Genomic DNA, 15,771 nt, shown 5'->3' with positions numbered 1-15,771 from the left:
AACCCTGGTGCCATGTGGCCCCACACGGCGTGGTGTGCTCCCCCTCCTCTTGGGAACTGAGAGTAATAAATTATCTGTTCGTGGCAGTCATCTTCTGAAGTACTGGTCTCCCCATGCATGGATACTAATAAAACGTACATTTTAGATTCAAGATAGTCTTGAGATATTGATATTGTCAATGTTATTAGAATTAAACTCTACCCATAGACATAATTGCCAATGTAATTCATAGAATTACTATCTAACATCTACTGTGAGCTAAACACCCTACTATGTGATTTGGGTATACAATAATTTAAAACAGTCTGTAGTTGTCCTGATCTTATCACCTCTTAGAGGAATCAGATACATGTGTAACATAAATAACAGGGATGACAGAACAAACTGTGATCACTGCAATTACAGAGACACGAGGAAATCATGAGAGGGCAGGAAAAATAATGATTCATCCCAGGAAGACATTTCCATTATTAATGGACTCCAACATTTTCATTTTCTCTCAAATATTCTACATGTCTTTATTCTACACAACTAAGCCTTTTCAATGCAATGTGGGAATTGATAAACACTTTAAATTCACTGTTTAAAAAACCTAGCACTTCCTTGATTCATTCAAGTAAACCATTGCCACCTGACAAGATGTTATGTTCCTGTAACACACATTATGAACCTTTACTGCCCACAATTACTTCAAAGACAGAAATGAAGTGTCAGAACTTGTTTATACTTGGAAAACTCAGTTATAATATATATGTGGGCAACTTGTATTTGGCGTCCAACTAGCCTGGCCTAGTGACAACATAGTAGGTTCACTTGGCATAAAGCTTACCTCGAACCGAAAATAAGCAAAAAGTATTTCGAGATTTCTTTAAATCCTTCTATTATACAATTTGACTGCCTCTTTGGATTATCATTTTTTTCACTTAAGCGTGATTTTTATGATGAATAAAGTATGACACACACATAAGGATCTCCTTACCATGAATATTCACTAAGCATTGGCATCTTCCTGTGATGTAGGGGAGCCATCTCACATCTTACATAAGAGTACTGTAGGGATTATTAATATGTGGTTTCTGGATAGCCCCACTCAGATTTCTTCATGAGGATCACTCCCAATGGCAGGTGTCTTTCCTGCCTTTTTCCAGTTGCTGTCTCCTTCTTTCTGAGGTCAAAATAGCCCAGAAAGGACATGGCTTTCCATCCACGGACCCTCTTCCTGCTGTGCCAATGCAAGTGTTCTCGAGCTCCCTGTTAGCCCACATGGTGCCCTCTGTAAATCAGAAAAAGACAACTCTCAGTGCCACCCCTGGGAAATTGTCCTAGCAAACAGGGGTTCATGTGTGTTCAAATGGTGAAGGCAGCCCTGGTGTGTGCACATACAACCTGTGTACCATATGATAAGCCCTGCTCACACCTGTGAAAGAGAAATGTACACTCCTTGCCTATCTCAGCACTGGGTGCCGATGTCCAGGACTGTCTGACAAAAAGCGTAGTGTTTTGCAATTAATACAGGACCAAGGTTTGTGGATTCTTTGCATTTTTAATTATGTAAGATTCCAGCTTATTCCAATCAGACCTCACTTCCTGTCACTTGCATCCTGATGAACTTTCTGAACAAAAGCAAAAAGATGAAGCTTACACTGGCAGAATGAAAACATCCCCAGATCTTAACCCCTAATAGTGGGCTGGGATTTGTGTGTTGAGTTGTCATTTTTGTTTTTCCTTCCCTTTCCTTATCCTTCTAACCACGGATACATTTTTATTAAGGAAAGGACAAGGGGAGATGAAGAAGCATGAATAGAGCATCTCCATCTGCATTTTTGGAGTGTAGTATATTGCTGTGAACATTTCTGTGGGCATCAGTGGAAGTGAATCACCAAATCAAATGAATGAGGCAAATAACAACGTGTATCATTACAAGCAACCAAGTAAGGTTTGCATAGGTTCGTTCATCAATACCACCTACCTGTTAATATTCTTTGTGGGGTCAAAGTAGTAAGTTTTAAAATAGTGTTAATAGTGAATAATAATATTAGAGTTTTCTTAAAAATGAATTTATATTACTTTCATACGACTGAATCTCATACTTAAAACATGTGCTCATTATGTCTTGCCCTCACCAAACACATACATGCACACACACACGTACATATACATACACTATTTAATTTGGTGAGAGTCAAAATGAGAGCATATGCCTTGAGGACATACATCACCTCTACGTTTTTCTATGAAAAGAGTTGAGAATCATGGTGCACTCGTTTCCAGTGGCTGCTATAACAAATTGCCATGAACTTAGTGATTTAAGTCAACGTGAATTTATTAATATTATCGTAAAATTCTGGAGGCCAGAAGTTCGAAATAGGTTTGACAGGATGAAAGCCAAGATGTTGGCAAGGCTGGCTCTTCTGGAGGCTCTAGGGAAGGGCCTGCTTCCTTGCCTTTTCCACGTTCTAGAAGCTACCTGCTCATGCCTCCTTCCTCGCATCACATCACCTCTGCCTCTTCTGTAGTCAAGGCTCCCTCTTATAAGAACACTTGTGGTTACATTTAGACCCCAGGGGAAAACCCAGAATAATCTCCTCATCTCACCACTCTTAACTTAATCACATCTGCAAAGTCCCTTTCATCACATCAAGTAACATTCACAGATTCCAGGGCTTAGGAACTGTATATCTTTGGGGACCATTATTCAGCCATATATTCACAAAGAGTAAGGTAATGAAGAGTCAGGAATTCCAGCTCAGACAGCCTGGGCTCTTTCTACTTGTTGTGCGAGTTACTTATACTCCGCCTCAGTTTCCTCATTTGTTAAATGAGGATAATAATCGTACCTCCTTTGTAGAGTTGTTGTGAGGATTAAATGAGTTAATATATGTAAAAATCTTAGAAACTGAACTGTACAAGAAAAAAGTCTTAGAACAGTGCCTTGGATATATTGAGTGTTCATTATGTTTGAGCGATGATTATTATCCTACTAAAGACTTGTGCATCCGCTCGGCAGACAAACAGACACACACACACACACACACACGCACACACCTCAGCATCACTTTCTCTTGTCTCCAGGTCCTCACCTTAGTTCCAGGCCCAAAGTCAGTGAGCTCTGGATCTGAGCGCATGTTGGCTAAGGCACCATGTCTAAGATTCTCCCCATGGCAACTCATCTGAGAGCATCAGGGAATTTGGTTCAGCTCTTGTCACATTAAACAAAAGATCCTGCTTCCATGGTCATTGGCAGCTGAGAACAAGATCTTGGCCTGATTCTTGTCCCTACTCGTGCTCCTGTGATCAGCTTCCATCCCAGTAGACTCACTCCTTCCTTCTACCCCAACTGCCCCTTGTCTGCAAAATAAAACCACTGACCAGGGACACAGCCCTCTTTTCTTCCTTCAGTCTCTCTCTTGGGACAGAACGGCACCCCCAGTCACTCTCAGCTCTCCGAATCACTCACTTATCCTGTGGAAGTTGACCTCACTGGATCTTTTTGTGACTGTAACCCAGGGATAACTGAGCAGAAACTACAGAGCTATCGACTCAAAGAAGCAAAGCCTTTGCCTTCCGTAAAGACATCTGAGATTCTGGCACCTCTTTCTTAATAAGAGGTTGCCTTTTCCCGGGCACCCTCTGCCTCACTCCTCTTGGAGCAAGGGAACTGGTCCACCACAAGTGACAGCCATGAGGATATTGGTTTATTTCCACTACGTACCTTTCCATTTTCATCCATCTCTGTAGCCTCTCTGCAGAAGTGAACTTACAAAACCTAACAAAGTCACAGAAATTGATCATCTTCATTTCAGTACAATATAGGACAGAAAAATGTCAGCCTGTAGTATAACTGAATGGTGTGAACATATTGAGTTCAAGAGGTGACAGGGGTGGCACTTTTCAGACTTAATAAAGAGTTCCCAGGACACAGCTATACTTTCACCTCTTTCCAAAATTATGCTCACAACAGAAGAAAAAATTTCCTTATGAAGCAGAATTTAATTGCCTCATTGGAATACCTCATTTTCATATGCAAAGTGCAAAATAGTCCCAAATTCAAATTTCACACTAAGTTACTCAGCCTCACCAAGACTTTCATGGGTGAGACTGAAAGCAGACTCTGGTCCCCATCAGTGCGGGAGAAACCACTGAATAACCATTTAAGGAGGCAATTGACTCCCTCTTGCAAGAGCACTGGAGTCACATCTAACTGCTGAACAATCATCGACAGGGAGACACTGGAACTCACCAAAAAAGATACCCCACATCCAAAGACAAAGGAGAAGCCACAGTGAAATGGTAGGAGGGGCACAATCACAATAAAATCAAATCCCATAACTGCTGGGTGGGTGACTCACAAACTGGAGAACACTTATAACACAGAAGTCCACCCACTGGAGTGAAGGTTCTGAGCCCCACATCAAGATTCTCAACCTGGGGGTCCGGCAACAGGAGGAGGAATTCCCAGAGAATCAGACTTTGAAGGCTAGTGGGATTTCATTGCAGGACTTCAACAGGACTGGGGGAAAGAGAGAGTCCACACTTGGAGGGCACACACAAAGTAGTGTGCACATCAAGACCCAGGGGAAAGGAGCAGTGACCCCATAGGAGACTGAACCAGACCTACCTGCAAGTTTTGGAAGACCTCCTGCAGAAGTGGGGGTGCCTGTGGCTCACCACAGGGACAAGGACACTGGCAGCAGAAGTTCTGGGAAGTACTCCTTGGCATAACCCTTCCTGGAGTCCACCATTAGCCCCACCAAAGAGCCTCTAGGCTCCAGTGTTGAGTCACCTCAGGCCAAGCAACCAACACGAGGGAACTCAGCCTCACCCATTAGCAGACAAGCAGATTAAAGTTTTACTGAGGTCTGCCCACCAGAGCAACACCCAGCTCTACCCACCACCAGTCCCTCCCATCAGGAAGCTTGCACAAGCCTCTCAGATAGCCTCATCCACCAGACGGCAGACAGCAGAAGAAAGAAGAACCACAATCCTGCAGCCTATGGAATGAAAACCACATTCACAGAGAGAAAGACAAAATGAAAAGGCAGAGGACTATGTACCAGATGAAGGAACAAGATAAAACCCCAGAAAAACAACTAAATGAAGTGGAGATAGGCAACCTTCCAGAAAAAGAATTCAGAATAATGATAGTGAAGATGATCCAGGACCTCGGCAAAAGAATGGAGGCAAAGATTGAGAAGATGTAAGAAATGTTTAACAAAGACCTAGAAGAATTAAAGAAAAAACAGAGATGAACAATACAATAACTGAAATGAAAACTACACTAGAAGAAATCAATAGCAGAATACCTGAGGCAGAAGAACGGATAAGTGACCTGGAAGACAGAATGGTGGAATTTACTGCTGCAGAACAGAATAAAGAAAAAAGACTGAAAAGAAATGAAGACAGCCTAAGAGACCTCTGGGACAACATTAAACACAACAACATTCACATTATAGGGGTCCCAGAAGGAGAAGAGAGAGAGAAAGACCCGAGAAAATATTTGAAGAGATTATAGTTGAAAACTTCCCTAACATGGGAGAGGAAAGAGCCACCTAAGTACAGGAAGTGAAGAGAGTCCCAGGCAGGATAAACCCAAGGAGAAACATGTCGAGACACATAGTAAACAAATTGACAAAAATCAAAGACAAAAAAAAATTACTAAAAGCAACAAGGGAAAAATGACAAATAACATACAAGGGAACTCCCATAAGGTTAACAGCTGATATCTCAGCAGAAACTCTACAAGCCAGAAGGGAGTGGCACAACATATTTAAAGGGATGAAAGGGAAAAAACTACAACCAAGATTACTCTACCCAGCAAGGATCTCATCCAGATTTGACATAGAAATCAAAGGCTTTACAGAAAAACAAAAGCTAAGAGAATTCAGCACCACTAAACCAACTCTACAACAAATGCTAAAGGAACTTCTCTAACTGGTAAACACTAGCAAAGAAAAGGAATTACAAAAACAAACCCACAACAATTAAGATAGTGGTAATAGGAACATACATATGGATAATTACCTTAAATGTGAATGGATTAAATGCCCCAACCAAAAGACACAGGCTTGCTGAATGGAAACAAAAACAAGACCCATATATATACTGTCTACAAGAGACCCACTTCACACCTAGGGACACATACAGACTGAAAGTGAGGGATGGAAAAAGATATTCGATGCAAATGGAAATCAAAAGAAAGCTGAAGTAGCTATACTCTTATCAGATAAAATAGACTTTAAAATAAAGAATGTTACAAGAGACAAGGAAGGACACTACGTAATGATCAAGGGATCAATCCAAGAAGAAGATATAACAATTATAAATATATATGCACCCAAAATAGGAGCACAACAATACATAAGGCAAATGCTAACAGCTATAAAAGAGGAAATCAACAGTAACACAATAATAGTGGGGGGTTTTAACACCTCACTTACACCAATGAACAGATCATCCAAAATAAAAATAAATAAGGAAACAGAAGCTTTAAATGACACAATAGACCAGATATATTTAATTGATATTTATAGGACATTCCATCCAAAAACAGCAGATTACACTTTCTTCTCAAGTGCTCATGGAACATTCTCCAGGATAGATCACATCTTGGGACACAAATCAAGCCTCGGTAAATCTAAGAAAATTGAAATCATATCAAGCATATTTTCGGACCACAACGCTATGAGATTAGAAATGAATTACAGGGTAAAAAAACGTAAAAAACACAAACACTTGGAGGCTAAACAATACGTTACTAAATAACCAAGAGATCACTGAAAAAATCAAAGAGGAAATCAAAAATTACCTAGAGACAAGTGACAATGAAAACACGATGATCCAAAACCTATGGGATGCAGCAAAAGCAGTTCTAAGAGGGAAGTTTATAGCTATACAAGTCTACCTCAAGAAACAAGAAAAATCTCAAGTAAAAAACCTAACATTACCCCTAAAGAAACTAGAGAAAGAAGAACAAACAAAACCCAAATTTAGTAGAAGGAAAGAAATCATAAAGATCAGAGCAGAAATAAATGAAATAGAAACAAAGACAACAATAGCAAAGATCAATAAAACTAAAAGCTGTCTCTTTGAGAAGATAAACAAATTGATAAACCATTAGCCAGACCATCAAGAAAAAGAGGGAGAGGACTCAAATCAATAAAATGAGAAATGAAAAAGAAGTTACAATGGGCACCACAGAAAAACAAAGCAACATAAGAGACTACTAGAAGCAACTCTATGCTAATAAAATGGACAAGCTGGAAGAAATGGACAAATTCTTAGAAGGGTATAACCTTCCAAGACTGAACCAGGAAGAAATAGAAAATATGAACAGACCAATCACAAGCACTGAAATTGAAACTGTGATGAAAAATCTTCCAGCAAACAAAAGTCCAGGACCAGATGGCTTCACATGTGAATTCTATCAAACATTTAGAGAAGAGCGAACACCCATCTTTCTCAAACTCTTCCAAAAAATTGCAGAGGAAGGAACATTCCCAAACTCATTCTACGAGGCCACCATCACCCTGATACCAAAACCAGACTGAGATACTACAAAAAAAAAGAAAATTACAGATGATGAATATCACTGATGAATATAGATGCAAAAGTCCTCAATAAAATACTAGCAAACAGAAGCCAACAGCACATTAAAAGGATCATACACCATGATCAAGTGAGATTTATCCCAGGGATGCAAGGATTCTCCAATATATGCAAATCAATCAATGTGATACATCATATTAACAAATTGAAGGAGAAATACCATATGGTCATCTCAATAGATGCAGAGAAAACTTTTGACAAAATTCAACACTGATTTATGATAAAAACTCTTCAGAAAGTGGGCATAGAGGGAACCTACCTCAACATAATAAAGACCATATATGACAAACCCACAGCAAACATCGTCCTCAATGGTGAAAAACTGAAAGCATTTCCTCTAAGATCAGGAACAAGACAAGGATGCCACTCTCGCCACTATTATTCAGATAGTTTTGGACGTTTTAGCCACGGCAATCAGAGAAGACACAGAAATAAAAGGAATACAAACTGGAAAAGAAGAAGTAAAACTGTCAGTGTTCGCAGATGACATGACATTATACATAGATCATCCAAAAGATGCCACCAGAAAACTACTAGAGCTAATCAATGAATCTGGTAAACTTGCAGGACACAGAATTAACGCACAGAAATCTCTTGCATTCCTAGATAATAACAATGAAAGATCAGAAAGAGAAATTAAGGAAACAATCCCATTCACCTTTGCAACAAAGAGAATAAAATACCTAGAAATAAACCTACCTAAGGAGGTAAAAGACCTGTACTCAGAAAACTATAAGACGCTGATGAAAGAAATCAAAGAAAGATGACACAAACAGATGGAGAGATATACGATGTTCTTGGATTGGACGAATCAGCATTGTGAAGATGACTATACTACCCAAAGAATCTAAAGATTCAATGCAATCCCTATCAAACTACCACTGGCATTTTTCACAGAACTAGAACAAAAAACTTCACAATTTGTATGGAAACACAAAAGATCTCGAATAGCCAAAGCAATCTTGGGAATGAAAAATGGAGCTGGAGGAATCAGGCTCCCTGACTTCAGACTATACTACAAAGCTACAGTAATCAAGACAGTATGGTACTGGCACAAAAACAGAAAGATAGATCAATGGAACAGGATAGAAAGCTCAGATATAAACCCATGCACATATGGTCACCTTATCTTTGATAAAGGAGGCAGGAATGTACAGTGGAGAAAGGACAGCCTCTTCAATGAGTGGTGCTGGGAAAACTGGACAGGAACATGTAAAAGTATGAGATTAGAACACTCCCTAACACTGTACACAAAAATAAGCTCAAAATGGATTAAAGACCTAAATGTAAGGCCAGAAACTATCAAACATAGGCAGAACACTCTATGACATAAATCACAGCAAGATCCTTTTTGACCCACCTCCTAGAGAAATGTAAATAAAAACAAAAATAAACAAATGGGACCTAATGAAACTTCAAAGCTTTTGCACAGCAAAGGAAACCATAAACAAGACCAAAGGACAACCCTCAGAATGGGAGAAAATTTTTGCAAATGATGCAACTGACAAAAGATTAATGTCCAAAATTTACAAGCAGCTCATGCAGCTCAATAACAAAAAAACAAACAACCCAATCCAAAAATGGGCAGAAGACCTCAATAGACATTTCTCCAAAGAAGATATACAGATTGCCAACAAACACATGAAAGAATGCTCAACATCATTAATCATTAGAGAAATGCAAATCAAACCTACAATGAGATATCATCTCACACCGGTCAGAATGGCCATCAACAAAAAATCTAGAAACAATAAATGCTGGAGAGGGTATGGAGAAAAGGGAACACTCTTGCACTGCTAGTGGGAATGTGAATTTGTACAGCCACTATGGAGAACAGTATGGAGGTTCCTTAAAAAACTACAAATAGAACTACCATATGACCCAGCAATCCCACTACTGGGCATATATCCTGAGAAAACCATAATTCAAAAAGAGTCATGTACCAAAATGTTCATTGCAGCTCTGTTTACAATAGCCCGGAGATGGAAACAACCTAAGTGTCCATCATCGTATGAATGGATAAAGAAGATGTGGGACATATATACAATGGAATATTACTCAGCCATAAAAAGAAACGAAATTGAGTTGTTTGTAGTGAGGTGGATGGACCTAGAGTCTGTCATACAGAGTGAAGTAAGTCAGAAAGAGAAAGACAAATACCGTATGCTAACACATATATATGGAATCTAAGAAAAAAAAATGTCATGAATAACCTAGGGGTAAGACAGGAATAAAGACACAGACCTACAAGAGAATGGACTTGAGGATATGGGGAGGGGGAAGGGTAAGCTGTGACAAAGTGAGAGAGTGGTATGGACATATATACACTACCATACGTAAAATAGATAGCAGGTGGGAAGCAGCCGCATAGCACAGGGAGATCAACTCGGTGCTTTGTGACCACCTAGAGGGGTGGGATAGAGAGAGTGGGAGGGAGGGAGACGCAAGAGGGAAGAGATATGGGGACATATGTATATATATAACTGATTCACTTGGTTATAAAGCAGAAACTAACACACCATTGTAAATCAATCATACTCCAATAAAGATGTTAAAAAAATTAATAAAATAAAATAAAATGGGGGACCGAGATCCATACGTAACCCAACACTAATGCAGTGAGTTAGGAGCTCACTAAATACACTGATGCCGTGCTAATGGCACACAATCCAAGGAAATCAATTCTTTCATTCCTTTATTCAATCAACAAACACTCACTGAGTGTCTTCTCTGGTTCTGGCACTGTTTTAGGCCTTATAAATACAGTTATAAAGGTGGCAGGCAGGTTCTAACTCTGATGGAGGTTATATTTGTGTGTGTGTGTGTGAGAGAGAGAGAGAGAGAGAGAGAGAGAGGGAGAGGGAGAGATAGAGACAGAGTAGTGTGGGCTAAGGGAGAGTAACAGGCAATACAAATAAATAACTAAACCAGAAAATTATAAACCATATAATTATAAGGGTCTATAGTGGGTTGAATGGTGGCCTCCCAAAAGTTATGTCCCTCTCCTAACTCCCAGAACCTGTAAATGTGACCTTATTTGGAAAAAGGGACTTTGCAGATGTAATTAAGTTAAAGATCTTGAAATGAAATCATCCTGAATTATTGGGGGCGGATGACCTAAATCCAATACCAAGTGTCACTGTAAGAGACAGAGAGAGATATAAGAAGAGAAGAAGGTGACTTTGGAAATGGAGTCAGAGATCAGAGTTTTGCAAATGCAGCCAAGGAACGCCTGGAGAAGCTGGAAGAGGCAGAGGAGCATTCTCCACCTGGGCCTCCAGAGGGAGTGTAGCTCCACCAGCACCTTGATTTCTGACACCTGGCCTCCAGAGCTGTGAGGGAATACCTTCTGTTGTTTTGCACCATGACGTTTACACTGTATCTGTTACAACAACTCTAGAAAACTAATACAGCTTTTAAAGAAAACAACATGGGCTGATGGAGGCCGGATACTGGAAGGTCTCATGCTGTCAAAAACTATGCTCTTTGCAAGGAAGAGGAGACCAGGAGCTGCATCCAGGGTCCCCCTCACAAGTACTATGCAGAAGGTGCTCTTCCTTGGTTACCAGCTACAGTTGTGGCCAGGAGTGGACCTCTGCTTCCGTTGCCAGCCAACATCTCTTCTCACTTTTTCTGATTAATAAAACGTCCCTTTCTTGTGTGGACCCACATGTTGTTCAAGTGGGTCTGACTCCCTCCCTGTGTCCCTCCAAATCTCATTCACACAAACAGACACAGACACAGTGTCACCAATCAGAGAACCCCATCATCTGGGCACAGTGATTGGTCCAGGAATAGACATGTGACTCAGGCCAGGCCAATCAGAGAATTTTCTCTGGAACTCTGAGAAGAGACTTCCTGTCTCCACTAGGAGACGCGGCTGGTGGAATGTGATGCTGGGGCTGTGATTACCTGATGCAGGCTTTCAGTTAAATGACCCTGTAGCTTTCCTTCTTTCCCCCTTTTGTTTAAATTAGTTCTCAGTCTCTCTTGCTTGTAAATGAAAGGGCTCTAGGTTGAGGCCCTGTCCTGGTGACCTAGGCCAGACCACATGTAGCACATAGGGTTCTTTCCATCTTCCCTGGACAAAAGTCTAGAGGCAGACCTACTTCTCAGAACGGACCCTGCACCCACTCTGCGTCCAGTCCTTCTTCGCCTGCTAAAGGGTAGGGGGCGGGTCTTCTCACTGTCTGGCCGTGAGGGAGAAGAAAGAAGCAATCCAAGAGGAAAAGAATCAAAGCCAGGGGAACTTCAAAGAGACACTGAACCCCCAAACGACCGGTTTTTAACATCTTTATTTATCCCTTTGAAAATGCAATTCCCTTACAATGTGCCCCAATTTTGTTCTTGGTCCGAACCCCGATCAGTGTTTCACTCTGTATCAATCTCAGTTATTTGGTGCAAGAACAGAACTGATTGTAGCCGATGCGAGCTGAGAACGGATTGATCAGAAGGCTGGAGAACTGGCTCAGAAGATACAAAAGAACAAAAGGAGGATGAATCACAACCAAAAGCAGGCCCCTGGACCAATGTGGGGTAAGGGCTCCAAAGCCAAAGACTGACGTCACTTCTCCCTGGGACTGCTGCTGCCGCCTCCCCCGACCCTAAAGGAGTTTTTCCACATCAAGACTCTAGGAGAGAACACCTGATTGGCCTAGTGACAACATCACGAGGGGACGCGCGGATGGAAAGTATTTCAGGTGGGCTCTGCCTCCTGCTGATACTCCTATGGGGAAATTTCCTGAACAGAAATTAATTTTTAAATATCTGTAATACTTTGTGCTCTCTCCGGCTGAAGCAAAGGGGAAAAGCTTGGAGACGCCCCCCGCAGTCATTGGATAGTGTCACAACAGTGCCCTCTAGTGACAGACTAATGATGGGTGAAAAACAAGGTAAGTATCGATGTTTACACACCCCACTAAAAACGTCCTGCTGAAATTCAGTCACGCTTAGTTTCGTGATTCAGACCATGGCACAAAGCAAGAGAAAATTCCAAGATGCAAATGCTAAACTGTGAAAGGGATATAAAAAGGACTGTGACTTATAATAGATGTTAGATTGCCTCAACCACAGTCCACGCCCACGGGAATTCAAACACCCCTCGTGGTGAGAGCAACAGTGTCATTTTTGCTCTGACTGTCTGCCCATGGGAATTCAAACAGCCCTCGTGGTGAGAACGTAAGCGTCATTTTTGCTGTGACTGTCCAGTGTGGCTACTTCCTTGAAGATAAAACCTGCTCCTTTGGAAGTGAGGCTCACTGGCCGAGGTGCAGGGAGTCTGGACAACCTCCCAGAGTTGAAGGCAGAAGGTGTGGGGTATCTGAGGGTCCACTTCCCGGGGGTCTAGCACACAGGACGCATTTGTGGAATGGACGGAGGAAGCCAAACCTTTGATAGAGCACAGCAGCACCAACAATGAAGGAAAGGTACAGGGACGCTTATACACTAAAGAGGACCAGGGGAGATAAGGAGGGAGGTTCTGTCAATTGTCATAGGTCTGCAGTCAACAGATAAAGGAGGGAAAGTACACACCTGATAAATGGAGGAAATGCTGGTGAAGAGGGGCTGCCCGGAGTCAACATGGCCCTAGGACCTAGGCAGGAAGGAAATGGTTTATCGCTATTATGGAATGGATGTGTCCTCCCAAATTCGAATGCAGAAGCTCTAATCCCCACTGTGGAGGTGGGGACTTTGGCAGGTAATTAGGTCATGAGGGTGAAGGCCTCATGAATGGGATTAGTGCCCTTATAAGAGACATGAGAAATAAGTCGAGGCGATGTTTTGTACAGCAGGATGTCTATAGTTAATAATACTATATTGCATATATGAAAGGTGTTGAGAGTGAATCTTAAAAGTCCTCATCACAAGAAAAAAACTGTGTGGTGACAGAATTTAACTAGACTTATTGTGGTGATCATTCTGCAATACGTACAAATATGGAATCATTATGCTGTATACCTGAAACTAATATAGTGTTATATGTCAATTATACCTCAATTTTTAAAAAATCGGAGACATGAGAGAGTTCTCTCCCTTTATCTCTGGGCGCCACAAGAGGACACAGAGAAAAAGTGCTGGTGCAAGACGGAAAGAGAGCTCTCACCAGAAATGGGCCATGTTGGCACCTTGATCTTGGGCTTCCCAGCCTGCAGAGCTGTGAGAAGTAAATGTCTGTTGTTTAAGCCACACAGTCTATGGCAGCCCCAGAAGACTAAGACAATCCCTTGTCTCTGGCTTCTAGAGAATGGAAGCCTCATAGGTGTTCCCAACCCTTGTTGTGCATTCATTGAACAATATACGTGTAAAGGCACCTACTCTGGTCCTAGGACTGCAACAGGGACTGGTGCCTGGGCTGCTTTAACAGGACGCCATCTAGTCAAGTCCCTCCTGACAGTGGACTTAATTTGAGAACTAAAGGACAAAAAGGGGCCCACCAGGGCAGGTCTGGGGCATGCTGGAGGAGCAACAAGGAAACCTGGGTGGCATGCCAGTTGTTGGGGTACAAGGTATGGAGGTAGGGTGGCACCGTGTGGAAGTGGAGGTCTCCCTTCTTGCACGCCCTTTGGGGAGCAGGACAGTAGCATGATTAAGGGTGTAGATGCCAGCCTGACAGCCCAGATTCTAATCCTAACTGAGCCGCTTAGTTATTGTGCCATTCCTGATTAGGCTCTCGACCTCTCTGTGCCTCAGTTTTCTCATCTGTACAATGGGGGTCATTGTAGCACCGACCTCACAGGATTGGTGTAAAGATGGAAATACTCAAGTAAGAAATGCCCACCTAGGAAGGGGGTTCTCAGGTCAGCCATCATCAACTCAGATTTGGTATTATTGTCCTTCTTTACAATTACTCTTCTTAAAAGAAACACCTCAGAATCATCTCTGGCAAAAATGGAATCTGCAAATAGAATGCATTGCGCATGCTAAGCAGAGACCTAGTTATGTCTTCAGTAGCTCAGATGGAGTCTCTGGAATAACTAGACTTTTTCAATGATGTGTTTGAAATGAAGTTTAGCAGGCTTGAGTTCTTAATAACATAAATCCTAATTATGTGCTCTCTGGGGCCATAAGCTCCTTTTGTTTTCCTATCACAAATTACAGACAATATTTTAAATTGCTAATTGTAAGAAATGCTCAGGAAACATCTCAAACCTCAGAGAAAGGTTGGACAGGTGTGAAAGGAAGGAGAGAGCTGTGGGGAAGAGAGACCAGCTCGTTGCTAAGTGATGTGGGTTGAGCAGTCCCAGAGCAGAACCCCAACAATGAATTGGAATGTAGCGAGAATTTCCTCAGAGAAGGAGCAAATCTTCTTTCTGATCCTCTCAGAGCTTAGCCAAGGGGCGTCAGAAGTTGCAGCTACAGGTCAACCCCTTGAGGAATCTTGGGAGATGCTGCAAAGACAAAGTATTTTAAACAAAGTGAAGAACGAAGAGAGTATCAAATTCGCACACACACACACACACAGAGGAAGAGAGAGAGGAAGAGAAAAGAAGGAAAGAAGAGAAAAGAAAAAGGAATGAAAACGGAGGGGAATGGCGAAAAAAGGAAGAGAAAAAAGGGAGGAAAAGCCCACACACTCTGGCTTGGAGAAGACTCAAGAAAGGCAGCCAGGGTTAAGTTATCCCAGGAATTTCTAAGTTTTATAGCGAGGAGATGAAACTTAGGAGTTTCCAATCAACAGAAAATGGGTGTGTGCTCATGGCCCCATTCTGCTCTCTCCTCTCATCTTCCCCTTTCTCCATCTTTCTCTGGGAGGGAAGGAAGGGGTTCTCACCTCCTCCCACTCTTGCCTCCATCCCTCTCTGTGCTATCAGCACCTCCCATGCATAACTGCATTGTTGGTAGAGCAGTGGAAAGACCAGCGTCACCACCACAAAATCCCATTGTAATAGGGAAGAACAAATCTCACTCCATGTTAGATCTGTTTCTTTTACCTTAACCTTTGCATTCTATTGCTTTTGCTACAACTTAATCACTATAAAGGAATATTATCTATAGCTTAAGTATACATAATGGCCCATCTCTGGGAACCCTGTCTCTCATGCCTGAATATTAAACTAAAATACCTCTGTTCAGTTCACAGGAAACATCCTGACCAGGCTCACCTATGAATGGCTGCAGGAAGGAAGAAATTAACACCTCCCCTCCCAAGTCAGGCCGGAGCCAGGA

The 15,771-nt window shown here is 41.8% G+C and overlaps 1 protein-coding gene across 1 annotated transcript in view; it reads right to left on the bottom strand.

Moving 5' to 3' along the window:
• Positions 1-888: 888 nt before the first annotated feature.
• FAM124B (family with sequence similarity 124 member B) overlaps positions 889-15,771 on the bottom strand; it is a 31,111-nt gene continuing 16,228 nt past the window's right edge. The window contains exon 2 of the mRNA XM_067740402.1: positions 889-1,273. Within this exon, the coding sequence (XP_067596503.1) occupies positions 1,172-1,273 (102 nt within the window). The 3' untranslated portion in view covers positions 889-1,171. The remainder of the gene's footprint in view (positions 1,274-15,771) is intronic.

Source organism: Pseudorca crassidens, chromosome 6, assembly GCF_039906515.1.
Source record: "Pseudorca crassidens isolate mPseCra1 chromosome 6, mPseCra1.hap1, whole genome shotgun sequence".
NCBI lineage: Eukaryota > Metazoa > Chordata > Mammalia > Artiodactyla > Delphinidae > Pseudorca > Pseudorca crassidens.
Note: the sequence above shows the minus strand (reverse complement) of the source record. Positions and strands in the feature narration are given on the sequence as shown.